A 16,119-nucleotide genomic window follows, 5' to 3' on the forward strand; every position below is an offset into this window, starting at 1 on the left:
TGCCCGCTGCCCCCAGCAGCCACACGCAGCACGTGCTGCTTCCTGCTGCTATTTACCAGCTCTTGAATCACGTGCTGAGAGCACTGACACCTTGGCTCACATACAAACACGAGAGGCTTTTGTGTCTTCTGCCTTAGAGATAGGGACAAGTTAAACTCTCCTTTCAGAAGCAGTGAAAACGCATGGCGAGGAGAGGGAAAAGAACATCCAAAGTGAAATATCTTCTGAGAAACTAACATGAGGTTGCAGGTCCAGTTACAAGCTGCTCTGCTGCAACATTTGCAGAAGTGAGGGTGATGAGTGCTCAAGTGACCTGCACACTGCCGACCTTGGCATAAACTACAGTGAGCTGATTTATTCAAAATAGTCCTCACCCAACGCTGAGAAAAAAATATCATCCACATTCCTTCCCTCTTGCATCATCTCATGAGACAATAACGAACAATCCAATAGATCACGTGGAGAGGACACCGCTTAGCCCCCAGAGCCTCATTTAAGGACAAGAAGCCGCTATATGCATTTCATTTCCTTCTGCATGTTTGGGGAACTGCCATTTACATGTAAACAGAATCCTTCTCTTCATGTAATTTGAAAACAGCACCAATAACTTAAACATAGCAGCTTTGCAAAGTGTCTCATAACGCAACTGGGTGTCACTGTTCCACTCTACTTCTTCACAAACTGAGCCAGAATTCAACATAACTAAAGTGACCCTTTAAAAAACACTGACGCGTTCACCTGCAGATGCTTAAGCTGTGACATTAGGTGTGAAACGCAGCACATGTTCCATCCTCCAAGAGGTAACTGGATAAAAATGACTCAGTCTCTCTCCCTCGGACTCTCTGCCACACCTCAGCCAGCTGCAACAGCAGCACATGAAGGCTCTTCCCATTTGTCCGCTGCTTGCTGAGCTCGAAGGCTGCGTCAGGATCCTCTCTCTGTTGCATGACGTGGGCCAGGCCGACTCCTGCCAGAGGCTCTCATCCAACTGCTGGTGGATGTTCTGTTCCACCCAGGAAGTGGGGAGGGCCCACTTCCATTCACTGTTCTGTTAGTCTCATTCACAACGAAAATTCTAAGGTTAATTTTAGACAGCTTCTCCAGCTCTTTTTGATCAATGATAATAAAGAAATAATTTTAGGTGAATGTAAAACGGCAAGTGAAATGGTTTAAAGCAAAACAGTGCCCATCTAAATGCTAATGCTAAAATCAGATATTTTTGCTGTTCACAAACGCTCTACTAAAGGTGAGTTTTCAGGGTCAGGAAAAAGACCATAATGCAAACAGCTTTAGCTTAGAAAAGGACATCTCACACGCACAAATCCAAAAAGGTTTCACAAAGCAGATTTTACTCATTGAACTTTCTCTAAACTTCTCAGGTACCAGACTGGACTTTTGCATTCCCATTTGCATTAACCACGCAAAACATCCCCTGGGTTGGCTCAGAGAGGAACTTATCCTGCAGTTATTCACACGGGTTTTGAAGCTGTAACCTCCTTTATTTCCTAACACATATTCCAGCAATTTGTCCAAAATAAGTGATCTGCAATGCATCCCTGCTCCACACAAGTCGATCTTTTGCAGTACTGCTGGGGAGGGTTCCTGCTTACCCCACAGATCTCTCCCACTGCTCTGACCAGCACCAGCGCAGGGATAAAACACTGAACGTTGCTTTAGGGTCTACACAGTGATCAATTCTACGCAATACTCCTTTCAATGTTTAACTTAGCACTGGCTGCAGTGATTTCAGGCCTTTGAAGGCTGGAAGCTAAGTATAAATTTAGGCTAAATTATTTCTGCTTTAACAAAGTTGTGGCAGCCCAGGCACAACATCTATCTCAAAGTCAGCCAAACCATCACACCACTACATGGCTATCAAACATCCTGAATAAAAACTATCAGAAACAAACACGCTGAAAAGTTGCATAAATCGTGCCTTTAAAAATAATTTAAAAAGAACGCACAGCCTTTTTTTGTGTGCCATTTGTGGCACATTTCCCACAGAAACGCCTCTCACCACAGTTTTTATAGTAATAACACTGGTTGCCTGGTTTCATCCTCTGTGCCAAACTGCACCTTTCTGAACTCCACGGCACACAGAAGGCTGACACAACCCGCACACATCTGGCAGAGTCCCAGCCCAACCAACAGCACTCGGTTCCACTACGGCCACCCCCACAGCTGCTGCTGCTCTCTGCTGTGGGAATTTCAGTCCTGCAGAGGCATCAGCCCTTGGCCCCTCACTCCCCAACCAGGCTCACTGCCCTCTTCTTATTACTATAGTTATTTTTACGAACCCCACCAGATGGCAGCAGCACGTCTCCCCGGCAGAACAGGGAGCGCTTTGCAAAGGACAGCTCCTTACCCCAAAACACAAGACTTCCAAACATCTGATGTGCGTTTTGAAACGCGGGAGCAGAGTTTTTGCTGAAACTAAGATCTGGACGATTTTTCTCCCCACACGTTAAGGATGTGCTGTCAGGGAGCAGGTGAAGGACAAAGTGTCCCGCTGGCAGCAGGACGGGCGCGCGGCGCGGGCAGCACCCAGGGAGCAGCACAGACCTGCAGGAGCTGCTTCCTAACTGCGGGATAAGCTGCAGCTTCCGGACAACACGACGCATCTCAGGGGTACGATGAAGGACTCCTTCAGGTATGTCAACCGCCTGCAGAGCAGCATTTCTCAACAACATACAGATATGAGCCCTTTGGTTATTTGTCAGCACCAACCGATGCTCAGAAAGAGATACAGATATGCAACAGAATCCTCATGCACAATTAGCCTGGGCCTCATGTTACTGAATTTTTCATGTTACGCTTGTACCAAAGGATGCATTTTTCATGGCTAACTTGAACTGTAAATACCCAAATCGATGTTCATGTTGGGTTCCGTTATCCCATACAGCCAGAACTGAGTTATACAGGCACTCCCGTTTGGAACGAAACCTAAAATTCAGCTTACCTCCACTTACAAGGCCTGCTCAGCTCAGCACAGCCCCACCAGCAGAAGTGAACATGAAACACAAACGCTGCACAGTGAGCGCGGAGTTCAGCTACACATGAGCAAAGAGGAACTGAATTCCACCCATCACGTTCTTAGTCTGCACGCCCTTACAGTTTTAGCACAGCAGCTCTGCAGGCTCCGTCCCATGGCCGTGGGGTAGCAGAGGAGCCTGGTGCTGCTCTGCCACCCTCCGCCCAGGGCAGACCCTCATCCTACACTTCTCTTCCCCAGAGCTCTCAGTACTGAATATGCAAATGTAACCTTTTATTCCACTGAATGTTATGAGTGCAGATCACTCTTTGTACCTTTTGTTGTTGGTTTGTTTTTTTTTTTTTGGCAGATAAAACTGGGAAAAATAAAGACCGGAAAATTACCCACAGGTAAACAAAGTATTTGAGCCAACTGCTAAGAGGGTCCAATCTTACATAATGCTCCAAATTTAAGCAAACTAGCAACAACTGAGATGAAAAACCACACTTCATCAAGAAAAAATACAAGAACAGATGAAAATAAAGTTTTCTTCACAGCCTTTACTCTTTCCTGGACTCCCGGCTCCCTGCTCCCAGCCCTTAACTCCTGCATTAAGGGACACAGACCAGTCACAGAACTCAGCTACGCTTCTCCTGCGCAGCAATCCCAGCCAACGCGGTGTGTGACAAACACTGGCCTGCTCTAAAGGCAGGGCCACCATCTCCCAGTGCAGGCTGTCTCCGCTCTGCCCCGCAGCCCCACTGCTCTCGGTGACACCGCAGCACCCGCAGCCAAGCAGGAGCTGCGCGGGGCTGCACCACCGACCTGCTGCAAACTTGGTGCCGGCGAGGCAGGAAGTACGCGGCGACGCGCCTGCTCTCACAACAAAACCCCGGCGTCCCTTCTGCTCCCAGACGGCCACAGAGCGCTGGGAACCTGGCAGCACCTCATCCAAAAAACAATCAAAAACCACTCTAGCTTTGCTCCAGTGATCCTGACGGGCAATTATGACATACATGAAGCAGTCACAAAATATATTAGAAGAGATTATGACCCACTGAGAAAATCCTGCGACATTGCAGCTGAGAGAGTCCAGGTATTGCAGCACAGTACAGTAGGACAGAAAATTCCATTTGCATTTATGAGAGGAGAGCAAAGTTCAGGCGCTCTGTTTCAGGCAGCCTCCCCAGCACGGCTCCTGGCAGGTGACGGGGGCAGGAAGACATTTTCAGACGCTTTGAATTCTAGCTCTTAAGCTAGGTCAGAATACATCTTCTAATGTTTGTAAACCTGAAATCTTAGCAGGTGCGGCTCAGCCATGCAGCACATACATTCTAAGGAAACGTGCAGGAGGTGCACAAACGTGCTGCTTTTGTCCTAATCAAGACTGATGGTGCGGCCTGATAACAAGGGGTTGTTCTTCACCTCGCCCTGCCAAGAGAAACAAGAGAACCCAACTTTCTAAGAAAGGAGAAGAGCCAATAAAGAACTGGGCAGCTTTCTTCTATTCTGGATCAAATGAGAAAAACCAAGAATGAATTATGATTTGGTAGAAAAGAATGTAAACTCAGTTCAGTTTTTTCTCTACTCACCAGACGACACCAAAGGCTCCGTATCCAATAGGTCTGTCCGGCTCAATATCCAGCTGCTGCTGTGGATGTTGTGAGTGCTGATGATGGTGCGCTTTGACCGCAGCCGCAGCTGCAGCTTGTACCTGAGCTGGGGCGGCCGCCGCTGGTCCAGGGGCCTGGCCTGGTGCCGGCGATGGGAAATATGGCTGCTGCTGCCCGGGGTTCAACATCGCCGCCGCCGCTGCCGCTGCCGCCGCGGCCGCAGCTGCCGAGGAAGCGTGCTGCTGCACGGGATGGACCGCGGGCGCGGAGCTGGGGTGCAGGTGGTGCTGAGGGTGGTGGTGGTGATGGAGGTGAGGAGGAGGGAGGTGAGGGAGGTGGTGGTGATGGTGGTGGTGGTGACCTGCCGCTGCTGCAGACGTACCGCCATTGTAAGCCGCCATCATTTTTGCGTTGGCCGTCGCGCCACAAAGAGACATTCAAAAAAATGCCCCTTGACCGGCAAACGACCAGGTCAAGCTGTCATTTGGCCATCAAAAAATGAGATTTGCTACACTTTAAAGGAAGTCGGGTTCCATCATACACGGCCCACCTGCGAGAACATCGAGCTCAGCGGGCCTGATCTCTTGGCGAAGCCACACGGCGCGGAGACTCTTCATGTGCACGAGCCCGAGCGCCGACCCACCGCCCGCGGCGCTCACTGGGGCTCCATCCCGGGCAGGGCCGCGGCGCTCCGGGCTCTCCGCACTTCGTTTCCGAGGAAGGGGCGCTCAGTGCCCCGCGCCCGGAGGATGAGGGGCCGCCGCCCGGGGACGCCCTGCGCGGGCCGAGCCTACCCCTGCCATGCCCACATCCCCGCGGAGCGCCCCGCGCCTCCTACATCGCTCCCTCCGCTCGCACACCTGCTCCCTCCGCCACAGCCAACAACTCGGGGAGTTCGCAACTTTTCCTCGCAGGCCCTGAAACATACACAGCACCCGAAGAGAGTGAGGGGGGCGCGGGCGGCGGGGCGAGGGGGCGGGGGAGCCGACGGGACCGGCCGAGGGAGAGAGAGGGCCGGGGGGGGTGAAGGGGGGGTGCGCGGGCACGGCGGGAGCGGGGGCGGGTGACAAATGGATGACAGGGGCGGGAGCGGGGCTGTGGGGCGGGGGGCGGCGCGCTGACAGCGGGGCGGCGGCGGCGGCGCCGGAGGGGCGCGGCGGGGCGGGGAAGGAGCGGGGCCGGGTGGGGGGAGGGGGTCTCCGCTGCGTGCGTGCGACGGGCAGGGGTGGGGGCGGCGGGCTCTCAGGGCCCCGCCGCGCGGCGCCGCTCCGCCCCCCGGCTGCCGCCTCGGCCGCCCGACCCTCCGCCGCCGCCGCCACTCACCTCCTCGCGGAGCCCCAGCGCGGAGCGCACAGCGGGCACGCGCACCCGGCCTGCCCTCCCCCCGCCGGCCCCCCCCCGCCCCCATGCGGGGCGCGCGCCCGACACCCGCCCGCAGCCAATCGGACCCGGCCCACCAGGCTCCGCGAGAGCCGCCCCCACCCAATCACCGAGCGGGACCCAGCTCGGCCGGCCCATAGGACTCGGCCGCCGCAGAGACTCCCTGACTCAGTCCCGCCCCCTTGACCCCAGCCGCCCAATCACCGCGCGCCTCCGCGCCCAGAGCTAGCGAGACCCCGCGAGATTCCCTCACCTCACACAACCCTCACCTCGGGCGGCCCCGCCTTCTTCACCTTTCTTGCCAATCACGCGGTGCCGCTCCGGCCTTCCGGCCAATCGAGTCTCCCCCCGGGTCGATTCCCGCCCCCGAGACCCGCTTTTTGCCCAATCGCGGCGCCCTATCCGATCCGATTAGCCAATGGGGGAAAACGAAAGCCCGAAAAGGGGTTACTGGGCCAATGGAGCTCGGAGCCCGGGCGGCGGCCTGATTGGCAGCTCTCCTCGCGAGTGAGGGGCGGCGGCGGCCGTTTTTCTTCGAATCGCTGCGCGAGGCTCCGCGTGACGGCCGAGGAAGTCTCTGGTGCGCCCGTCCGCGGGTGGGCAGCCGGCCAATGGGAGGCGGGAAGCGGGTGACGAGCGGCGGGAGGTGCCAATGGCGCTGCCGGGGCGGGGTGAGGTGAGGACGCGGAGGTCGCCGAGGCGGGCGGCTGGCTGGCTGGTCGGTCGGTGCGCGGCTGGCTGAGGGTGGGGAGCTGCGCGCGCGCGATGTTGGCGGGGCGCTGTGAGGCGGCGACGGCCTTTGAGCTGCGCGGGGCGCGGGAACACCGCTGCTCTGAGGTGATTCCCGCCTCGCCCCGCCGCCAAAGGAACTCGCTGAATTCAGCGGAAGCGCGGCCGTGCGTTTCGAACGAGAGCCGGCCTCGAGGCGTGCGGGGCGGTGTTGCCTCAGGTGCGGCGGGCTCGTGCAGAGCTGAGCCTCCCCGTTCCGCTCCGCCCGCTGAGTTTTGCTCCCGTTGCGCAGCTGAGGTGCGCGCGGCGCTGTGGGCGCTGCTATGGGCGCCGCTTGGGACGCACCGCCTGCCGCTCCTCACAGCCTCCTGCCCTCAAGCGCTCTGCCAACATTTAGGTGCCTTGTTAACTCTCTGCTGCGTTTCTCAGGTGTTACTGGGTGTTCTACTCCGGAATTACCGCGTAGCTTTGCTGTCACGTTTGTTTTTAAAACGCTTCAGTTACGAGTTTACTTGGGAAAAAAAACACGGAAGGGCTCGTTTACAACTGGTTTGTGACCTCAGGGCGCGGGCGGAGGAAGTGCCAGGTGAAGCTCGTGCTCTCGTGCTGTATCTTTGTTCAGGTTGCTTTGAAAGGCTCTTTTAAAGAGCGACACGCGGGATATTAAAAAGTAATGCCGCAGGAAAACTCTTGAGAGTGGTTCGTATGGTTCATCTACGGCTCGTTCGACAAACTGCGGTGTTTGCAGGGATGGTGGTTCTCAAATGGAGGAGTGGCACCCAGCTGTGCCAGCGGGCAGCCTGCAGTGCCAACGGGCGGGGCGTGCAGGCGGAGCAGAACGCTCTATCCTGCATAGAGACCTTCCTCTGCGCCTCGAGCTCCTGGCTTCCTCTTGGTTGGCAAGTCCAAGCTGTGCTGAGTTTTCAGGTGGATGTCAGCAAATGGATGTTTTGCCCGTGAAATACTGAAAAGCTAGTGTTGGGCACTGTTTTGTAGACCAATTTTTTTCAGAGTAGAAGTGAGCTGGATTGCAGTCTGGCATTGCTAGTGGTTCTTCTGGCAGCTTTTTGCTGGGTTATTACAAGCCATCTTTTCCATTTTCCATACGCCTAATGAAGTGTAACTAGAATGTGGGATGTCCCTTCGTCTTTTGCCACAGCTACATTGTTCTTTTTATTTGCCCTTTGAAATTGAACCAGCTCTTCTCAATGAGGTAGAAGACTGGTGAGGTAGCAGCTGAAGGGATGCACTTATCTTGCATGTCCATATGGAGTCAAGTCAGATGGCAGTATTGAAGGACCCACCCTAATGCTATATCATCCTTCCATGCTGAGCTTATAAAGCCTTTCATTGCTATTCTTGGCCTCTGCCTTACTGTAGAAGGCAAGGGCAAACAAGATTGAAGCTTTCTTAGGCTGAAATAAATTTAAGGAAACCTGGAATTGCAGGTATACCAAGTGCTCTATTTCTAATAGACCTCTTGTTTTCTCAGTGCAGTCCTGAGATAGAAGCCTGTTGCCTGCAATAGTGTTGCATTTTAGCTGTATAAATCGCACCTCCTTTGAACACAGCTGTGGAAGGGACATGTGGTGCTCTGCTATGAGTTGGTGCTTCCTTGTTCCTGCATGTCTATGGACAAGAAGTGTGAAGCCTTCCGAGAGGAGCTTGCTAGAGCTGGTACACAGCTTTGAGCAAGAGTGCTTTGCAAGTAGTCCAGTGAGTGTGAGCTGGTGAATCTAATAGCAGGTACTTGAACTGGGCAGGTAGAAACACTGCTCTTGATCCTGCCAGAACCCAGTTTGATGGCACCTGATTTGTCATCCCCAGTGATGCATGGAGATATATGATACTGCTGCTGATGAAGCACGACAGATCAGTTCTAATTTTTTACTGGTGAAGACAGTTATTCATGGGGACGTGCATCTGTCTCTTGCTATTTTGCTCACAGTAAGAGGACTGTAAAGCAGATACAAGTCTGCTTTTTGAGTATCAAACACCAAATGGTAGTGTATCTGAATTTGTCAGACATCTCGCTAAGCCTGTTTAAACAGCATGTAAAAGTAAATGCTGTAGTCTAGAAGCACAGAGGACAGACTTTTCTCTTCTTGAAAACCTATTGTATCAAGTTCAGTATTTCCTTCTGACTCTTGGGAGATTTACTCTCCCCTTGAATTTGCCACTTGCCTTGCAGAGGTATAATCTTTTTGACAGCACTCTGCATAAGGCTAAGTGGTGGAAGACAATGTGTAATCATCCCTGTTCTATTTCTTTGATCTTCCTCAACAGTGTGTTAACCTTAAAATTCTCCATGAAAGATGGTATTGCTCAGTATAAAATGCTATAATCCAGCTTCAGATGTAGGCTTTGGTGTTCTTTTTTTTTTTGTGTGTGTGTTATGGAAACTTGCTATGAAAATAGGCCTTTAAATGATTTCGTGGCTCAGTATTGTACATAAATGTCCTTCAGCGTGTGTGTGCAGGTCTTTTTGTGACAATTTAATGCAGGAAAAGTAATATTAAAGAGAGAAAGCATAATTAAATGCTTGCATAGATTTCTGTGATGCACAAAAGGGGGGCTCTGAGCTGCATTTTGATAATTTATTGTGTGGGTGTTTGACAAGCCCACACGCACCTCAGTGTACAACCCTGCAGATGCATTCCTCAGCATTCTGCAGCACTGTTAATATTTTATTCATAAATCCTACTATTGAAACCATAAAGTGTCGTAAGCAGTGTTAGTGCTTGGGAATTTGATGGCTTTTGGCTAGTCATATTTTGCTGTAAACTAATCGTGGTTCTAACACACAAAGGGATAATTAATACATGCGAGGCATCCATAGCTTTAAAATTTGTTGTCTATTGCTATTTTTCTTTGAAAAATAATTTTCCAAAATGTTCATCTTTAAAACCTTTTATCTCTTCATAAAACAGAAAGCAAATTTATCTATTAATAAGGCAAAATGGGGAAAAGAATATTTTGTTGTGACTTTGGTTAGGTTTGCCTTACTTTATGAAGTCAGTACCTTTGTCTAGAAGGTAACAAAGTTCTGCTTGTTGTCAAATGGGGAACGAATTTTTGGTCTGTTCTAGGTACCACGTAATAGTGAAGAGGCTGGGGGAAAAAATCAATCAAAACAAGTGGATGCCATAGCATAGCTTAGTCAGTCAGAAAGGCACGTCAATCAAAATGAGCATTGCCTTCATCTTGAAAGCAGCCATGGCCCCTCAGCCCCGTTCATGGCTCTTGCAGCTTAGTTCTGGCAGTGGTCATATTGCAGTGACAGCTTTGTTCCAGGTTTGTGCAGTATGCAGTCTATGCAAGTATGGTAGTCACCATTTCGTGCTGGGGCTTGAATTCCTCCCAAAGACTGTCAGCTCCAAAGCACTGAACTCCATACCATCCAGTGTTTTCTAGCCAGAACTACTTTGTTTCACTTTTCTGGAGGAGTAACTGAATCCTTTGCTCAGCTACAGAGCTTAAACGTGATCTTGTCTTTAACTGGAAGTGCTCAGGTGCTTAAAATCAGTATATACTAATTTGCTATTTAAGGATATAGGTCTGATTGTTTATTGTTCTTTCTGTCTCATTTCCCTCTTGCTGCTGAATACCAGTTGTTGGTGGAAGAGGGGAGATCTTTAATCCTCAATAGAGTTTTGGAGAAATTGACAGTTCTACAGTTCTCTGTTCTCTATTTCTTTGCACCAGAAATGACCCTGCTGCTCTTTGTCACCAGTGTTTCCTTTTATCGCTCTCCTGGCAGCTGCTTTTGCTCCATTTTGATGTCGGAACAACAAATGAACTCCCTCTGAAGCTAATGTCATGCCAGCAGATTTTGAAGCAGCAAGAAAATCATTTTTGTCTCTGAAGACAGAATTGGAGACCTTTGTGAATGAGCTGTGTTCTTAAAATAACTCTGCAGCATGTTATCCCCAGAAGGTGAAGAAGTTAAAACACCGTGACATACCACTTGTATTTGTGTGAGCAGGATCTCTAAGTAGTGGAGCGAGGAGAGAAGCAGGTTTCTTCCTTCTTCAAACTGAGTGCAGTATCTGAGCTCTTTGTTTCTGCAGTATCTCTTTCTGAGGGGGAGTAGAGGAGGAAGAGGCTAAGACTCCAGTAATTAAAATAAATTGAATTATTGAGGTTGTAGGTTTGATCAGTGAAGAGACTAACACTGCTGTGGTGGTGTTTTTAGGAATACTGTCCTTCAGAGGCCTGGCTTCTGTCTGTCACCGATTCCAGTGACAATGAATTGAATGACCCAGTTGAATTGATCCAAATTGATGACATGCCTCTTGCTAAGCATTTTGTTCACAGCGTCATGGCTAACAGGTATGACAGTTTCTCATCCTTCATTCAATTACGCTGAAGCAAAGCATGTGCTAAAACTTGCTTTGTCAGAATTACTATGTTTTGACCCAATACTCTGCAGATCAGATTCAGTGAAGTTGTGGGTAGGAGATAAAACCTTTAGGCTGTTAAGTTCTTGCGGTTGATACATCAGTAAATACCAGTTAGTTTTATTTGCTTTAGCTTTGTAATGATAACACAAAGTCCAGCCTGTTCTTTCTTTGTTGTTGTTTTTTTTTTTTTTTTTTCCCTCATTTCAAGTCTGGATAGCTTCTTAGAGCTTGTTCATATAATGACTAATCTTTTCTAGCACAATAGCTCATAAATCAATCCTTCACCATGTCAGAGTGCCTTGAGTGTTGTAATAGACCACGTTCATTCAGTATCAGAAAAGAACAACGCTTTATGGAAACACTCATAAACAGTAATTTTTAAATTGAGGTCTTTGCAGCAGGCACACCTATCCATTACAGCAGGGCAGCTTTGAGAAGGCATCTTAAACACTGTTTTTCACTGAGGTACAGAGAAGTGATTGTTCCCTGTGGTCTTGCCAGTTTTACTGTATTTCTTTGTCGTATGCAGTCAAGATGGAAATACATAAAAAGCCATAACATCTGGGAACTAATAGGAAATAAACTTGCAGTCTTGTTCATGACAGCATCTCACTTCAGCATTGTCTTTAGAGTTTGACTCGTGTAAACTGGGATAATGCAATGCTAATTGGACTTGTTTGCATAGGAGGTGCTGTAATTGGTGCAACTTGAAGCCTGTGCTTTTATTTGGTCATCACAGGTATGGAAAAACAAATTTCAGGTTGACTCCAAACTTGCCTACATATATGTCAGTAGACTTTGGCCCATGATGGTAATTTAAAATGGACTGCATGAAGCCAAATCCTCTGATAAAATCAAAAGATTTACACAGCATCAAAATCTTCACATCTCCCTCATGCAAGCTTTTCTGAATCACTTCTGTTAAGTAAGTTGGTCATTAGGTTCCTGTGCTATGGTACCAGAGCACTTGGATGCTATCAGTGACAGCTCTGCTCACTAAATGACTGCTGAGCCTTCACACACTGAACTTCTGCCCTTGCCTGGAAGCCTTGGCAGAGGGTTTCACTATGTACATTTGTGCAGACATATTTCTGGGTTTTCTGTGTGTGAAAAGGGCAAGAGCTATGTATGCATCAGTTGATTGCATTTTTATGTTCTACAGCACTGGCATCACACACATCCTGATGCCTTTCCAACTCCTCAACATCACTGACTAGGTTTAAGAAGGAGGAAAGAAGCTGAATGCAGTAAGGCCCCAATGGCCTGTGGGTGGGCTTCAATCAGTCTCTCCCTTACACAGAGGACAGTGATTTAGAGTTAGTGTGCATTTATTTTTGTTGTTAGTTTTTATTAGCACCCATCTTTGCAGCACTGTTGCAGCCTTCTGCCAGCCGTTTGCCATTAAGCTGTTGCAGCAGGACGTGAAGCTTTTCATAGTTTCATTCCAGGCTGGGCCATAGGATCTTGTGAATTGCTCTGGCTTTATACCCGCTTGCAGACTAAATGACAGTCTAACACATCATCTAGAAGAATCTGCAAGCAGCCATCTTAGATATCTTGAGTTTCTCCCCACTGTTGCTTAAGACAAAATGAATTTAATATAATTTTTAGTGAAGGAAAATTATAAGGACAGAATGCAGGAAGCCCATTAAATGTGAACACCCAGTGATTGGGCTTTGGTTCTGTCCTCTCCTCCTCACTCATCTTAGGAGCTGCTTTGTATTAAAAGTAACACATCTGCAGGACGGTGCTCCAACATCTGAAACAAAATGAATTGCTTGTTTGCTTTTCTGCATTCTTCCAACCTCTGCGTGTGCAGATCTCCTGTATGTTAACAACTTCTTTCAATTGCTCACGTGCAGGAAAAAAATAGATATTAATGAAATATCTAGTGAAACTTAGGTATTAAGTGACTGTTCAACATGAAAAGGAATACTCTTGAAGTTTATGGGCCTGTCTTCTGAAATGTTGATGTTGTTTACACCACTAAAACTATGCAAATAACTTGCCTAATTTCCCTCTCCTGGAGTGTTTGCTAGCAAATAATCACTTTATTTAAAAGTATTCCATATGAAAAATACTCTGCTTTTGTTGGGGCTTTGAATTTTGACTTTGTAGACTGATCCAAGAAATGAGTTGTAGGTGTATCTTGCTGACTGCCTGCTTTTTCAATCACTCGAGCTGTGGTTATTCTGCTAAGCTGGTATTTCTTTGTTTTGTTTTAGACGGCTGCCCAAGTGCTTGTAGTTGCAATAACTGTTTGTTAAAATATGAGTGTGTGAATGTGACCTGAAGTATCACTTCGTCAGTATTCGTGCTAGGAAATTACAACAGCACGAAGGTTCATCATAAGCAAATAGAAAATACTGCAGATTTAAGGATACTTAGAAATCTTCTTTGATCCTTAATTATCACACAGTTAATTCTTTCTTCCAGTCCAGAAACTAACTTGTAGCTGGGGAGGCACGTGTTTAAATCATGTCCTGGAGAATGCTTGAGCTTTCTTTTAAGCAAGTATGTAAGTTACATTGGTTCAGTGACTCAGAACTGTTTGAATCTCTGTCAGACTGACTGCATAAACAAGAGTTGCAATGTAAATGCTACAGTAAATAAGATAAATAAGGGTCTGGTTTTCTGTGGATTTATCACTGATTTTGACTTTCTGGTATGAAAATGTAATTTATTTATTTTTAAAGGGAAACATTCAACTAATTTTATAATATACTGAAATGTATTAAGTTACACAAAAGAATCCATATTATAGTAATCCTGCATGTATATGGGAGAGGAGCACTGAGCGTGCATGGCAGATGGTTTCAAAGGAAATCCTCGAGAGCTGGGATTAAAAAGCAATTTTCAGCAAGTTTAAAGTGGGTCTCCATATTTGGGTCACAGATATTAACTCCTTCATCACAAACAAGTGAGAGAGGAGTCGTGTAGGGCTGTTGTGGGGATGTTTCTCTCAAGCAAAGCTGACCAACATGCAGCGCCAAAGGAAGAAATGGGGATGGTGATTCTGGTCATAGTCCTGCTGTTCTGGCCACTGCAGGAGGTGGAGCTGCAGTGTGCAGAGACAAGGGCTGCTGCCAGTTAGCTGGTGTCAGGGTTTGGCTGAGGATCACTGGTAACCTCATTGGTAACCTGGAAACAATGTATTTCGTGGCTGCTTCAGTTTTTGGCTACCCACCCTCACGGATTTAAACAGAGTCAAATGTTGCAGAATAAAATGCTCATGAGTGGTATTCTTGTTGTTCAGACGTTGGAATTTTCAAGGACACCTGAGGTATAAAGTGTAAGGTACCTAATGCTACTTTGCTTCACGTTTCTGAGCTCTGTTCCTGCCACTGCCAACTCGCACTGATTTTATTGGTCTTTAGATCAGAATTCTGCATTTTTTTATGCCTCAGATGTGTGGATAATCCTCTTCCTTTCTCCTACCTGTCACTTTTCTTCAAAACTTTCTGGCGTGTTAAAAAGTACCAGTTTCCATGCAACAAGTTTATGCTTATTATGTTATGATCTTATGAAATTGCAATATGACATTCTGGTTTGCGTTTGACCTTATGATAAATAAGAAATCGAACAGCTATGCAAGAATGTCTTATTCAGTCCTAAATACCAGTGAACGTGGGCTGTGAGTTTTGCTTGAAGTATGTATGCTTACAAATGGCAAACAAGGCCGTGTGTTCTCTGACATTGCTTTAGGAGGACACTTTATTTACTTTTAAAATTAAGCTCTAGCCTTGGTTATATTCTAATGTTAACAGTACCATGCAAACATTGTTCCAGGCTGCAGCTCTTCACATCAGTGTTTGAATATCCAGGAATATTACCAGTATCATGCATAAAAATGAGTGCAGTTTGACTTGGCTTCTCTGGATCTCTGAAGCCTACTGGCTCTGTAGCTGGTATAAATAGCACAGCAAGTTGGGGATTATTGGCTTTAGCCAACTTACACTAGCTAGTAAACATGTTAGGAATGTAATTCACACATCAGTGCTCCTTTATGTGCTTCTCACAGTGTGAAGGGGAGTTATCTGACATGGGCTGAATTCTTTTAAAGGCTCCTATAATTCCGAGGCAGAAATTCAAGTTGAACTCTGAGTAATATTTATCACTAAATAATGACATGCAAACTAACAGCAGTTCCTGTGTTCTCAAAACTAAATTTTGTGTGCTTTGAGTAGATTTGCTCAGCTTTCCCAGCAAAGGTGTCTGATGTTCTGCTAAGTGAATTATAGAATTAATTGCTGGTTTAAATTTCAGCCCATGGAGAAGTTAATTGGGTTGCTCTTTGGCTATTATGTTAGCTGCATGTTAACAGCAAAGGACAATATACTTCTGAAAGGGCATCATAAATGTCCTACTGGGTAACTAACTGCAGATATGTCTATGGACTGTTAATTAATGCTGCTAAATAATAGGTGTTTTCTTCAGGACTGATCGGACATATCAGAGCTCCTATCTGCTCTTTAGAAAACAAAATTCTAATGGGTGAAAGCCATACTATGAAATACTTGCCAGTGTTCAGCTCTTCCGCCAAAACCAGAAAGCTTCAGTTGTCTCATGATTGTTTTTTAACTGAATTTGAATCTGCTCTCCAGCATTTCCTATAAGGAATATATGAATCTTGATAGGGTGAGACTTGGCTTCATGTGACCTTTCCAGGTGCTTTTATTTTAGTATAATTAGTGTTTCAGATGATTATTCCTGCACAAAATAAATTTAGTCTTTCTTTATAAGTTGCCCCAGACTACAGGGAGGCAATAGGTTTAAAAAAAAAAAAAAAAAAAAAACAAACCCACCAACCAAACAAAAAAACCAACAGACTGAAGGCTGTGTGAGCTGGTACAAGTGGTTACTTTTCCCCCACCCCCAGTTCTTTGAGACCTACTAACATCCTTGCAAAGAATGGAGTTTGTTGATGCTGATGAGATGAGGTCTGAGCATAAAGATGTGTATTATAGGTCTTGGCTGCAAACACAGCATCTCCTATAGTCATAACTCGAATGCGAGTTTTAAT

At 47.3% G+C, this 16,119-nt stretch overlaps 2 protein-coding genes across 15 annotated transcripts in view; one reads left to right on the forward strand and one right to left on the reverse strand.

Moving 5' to 3' along the window:
- NLK (nemo like kinase) overlaps positions 1-5,185 on the reverse strand; it is a 38,700-nt gene extending 33,515 nt beyond the window's left edge. For both annotated transcript variants that reach the window (XM_048966730.1, XM_048966731.1), the window contains exon 1: positions 4,564-5,185. In XM_048966730.1, the coding sequence (XP_048822687.1) occupies positions 4,564-5,021 (458 nt within the window). In that variant the 5' untranslated portion in view covers positions 5,022-5,185. The remainder of the gene's footprint in view (positions 1-4,563) is intronic.
- Positions 5,186-5,436: 251 nt separating this feature from the next.
- Positions 5,437-16,119, forward strand: part of LYRM9 (LYR motif containing 9) — a 30,464-nt gene continuing 19,781 nt past the window's right edge. The window contains exons 1-3 of one of the 13 annotated variants that reach the window (XM_048966746.1): positions 6,675-6,690; positions 10,454-10,629; positions 10,889-11,025. In XM_048966746.1, the coding sequence (XP_048822703.1) occupies positions 10,977-11,025 (49 nt within the window). In that variant the 5' untranslated portion in view covers positions 6,675-6,690; positions 10,454-10,629; positions 10,889-10,976. The other 12 variants (XM_048966747.1, XM_048966749.1, XM_048966752.1 and 9 more) reach the window with 12 other exon arrangements.

The sequence above is a fragment of the Lagopus muta genome, chromosome 20 (genome assembly GCF_023343835.1).
Source record: "Lagopus muta isolate bLagMut1 chromosome 20, bLagMut1 primary, whole genome shotgun sequence".
NCBI classification, from domain to species: Eukaryota; Metazoa; Chordata; class Aves; order Galliformes; family Phasianidae; genus Lagopus; species Lagopus muta.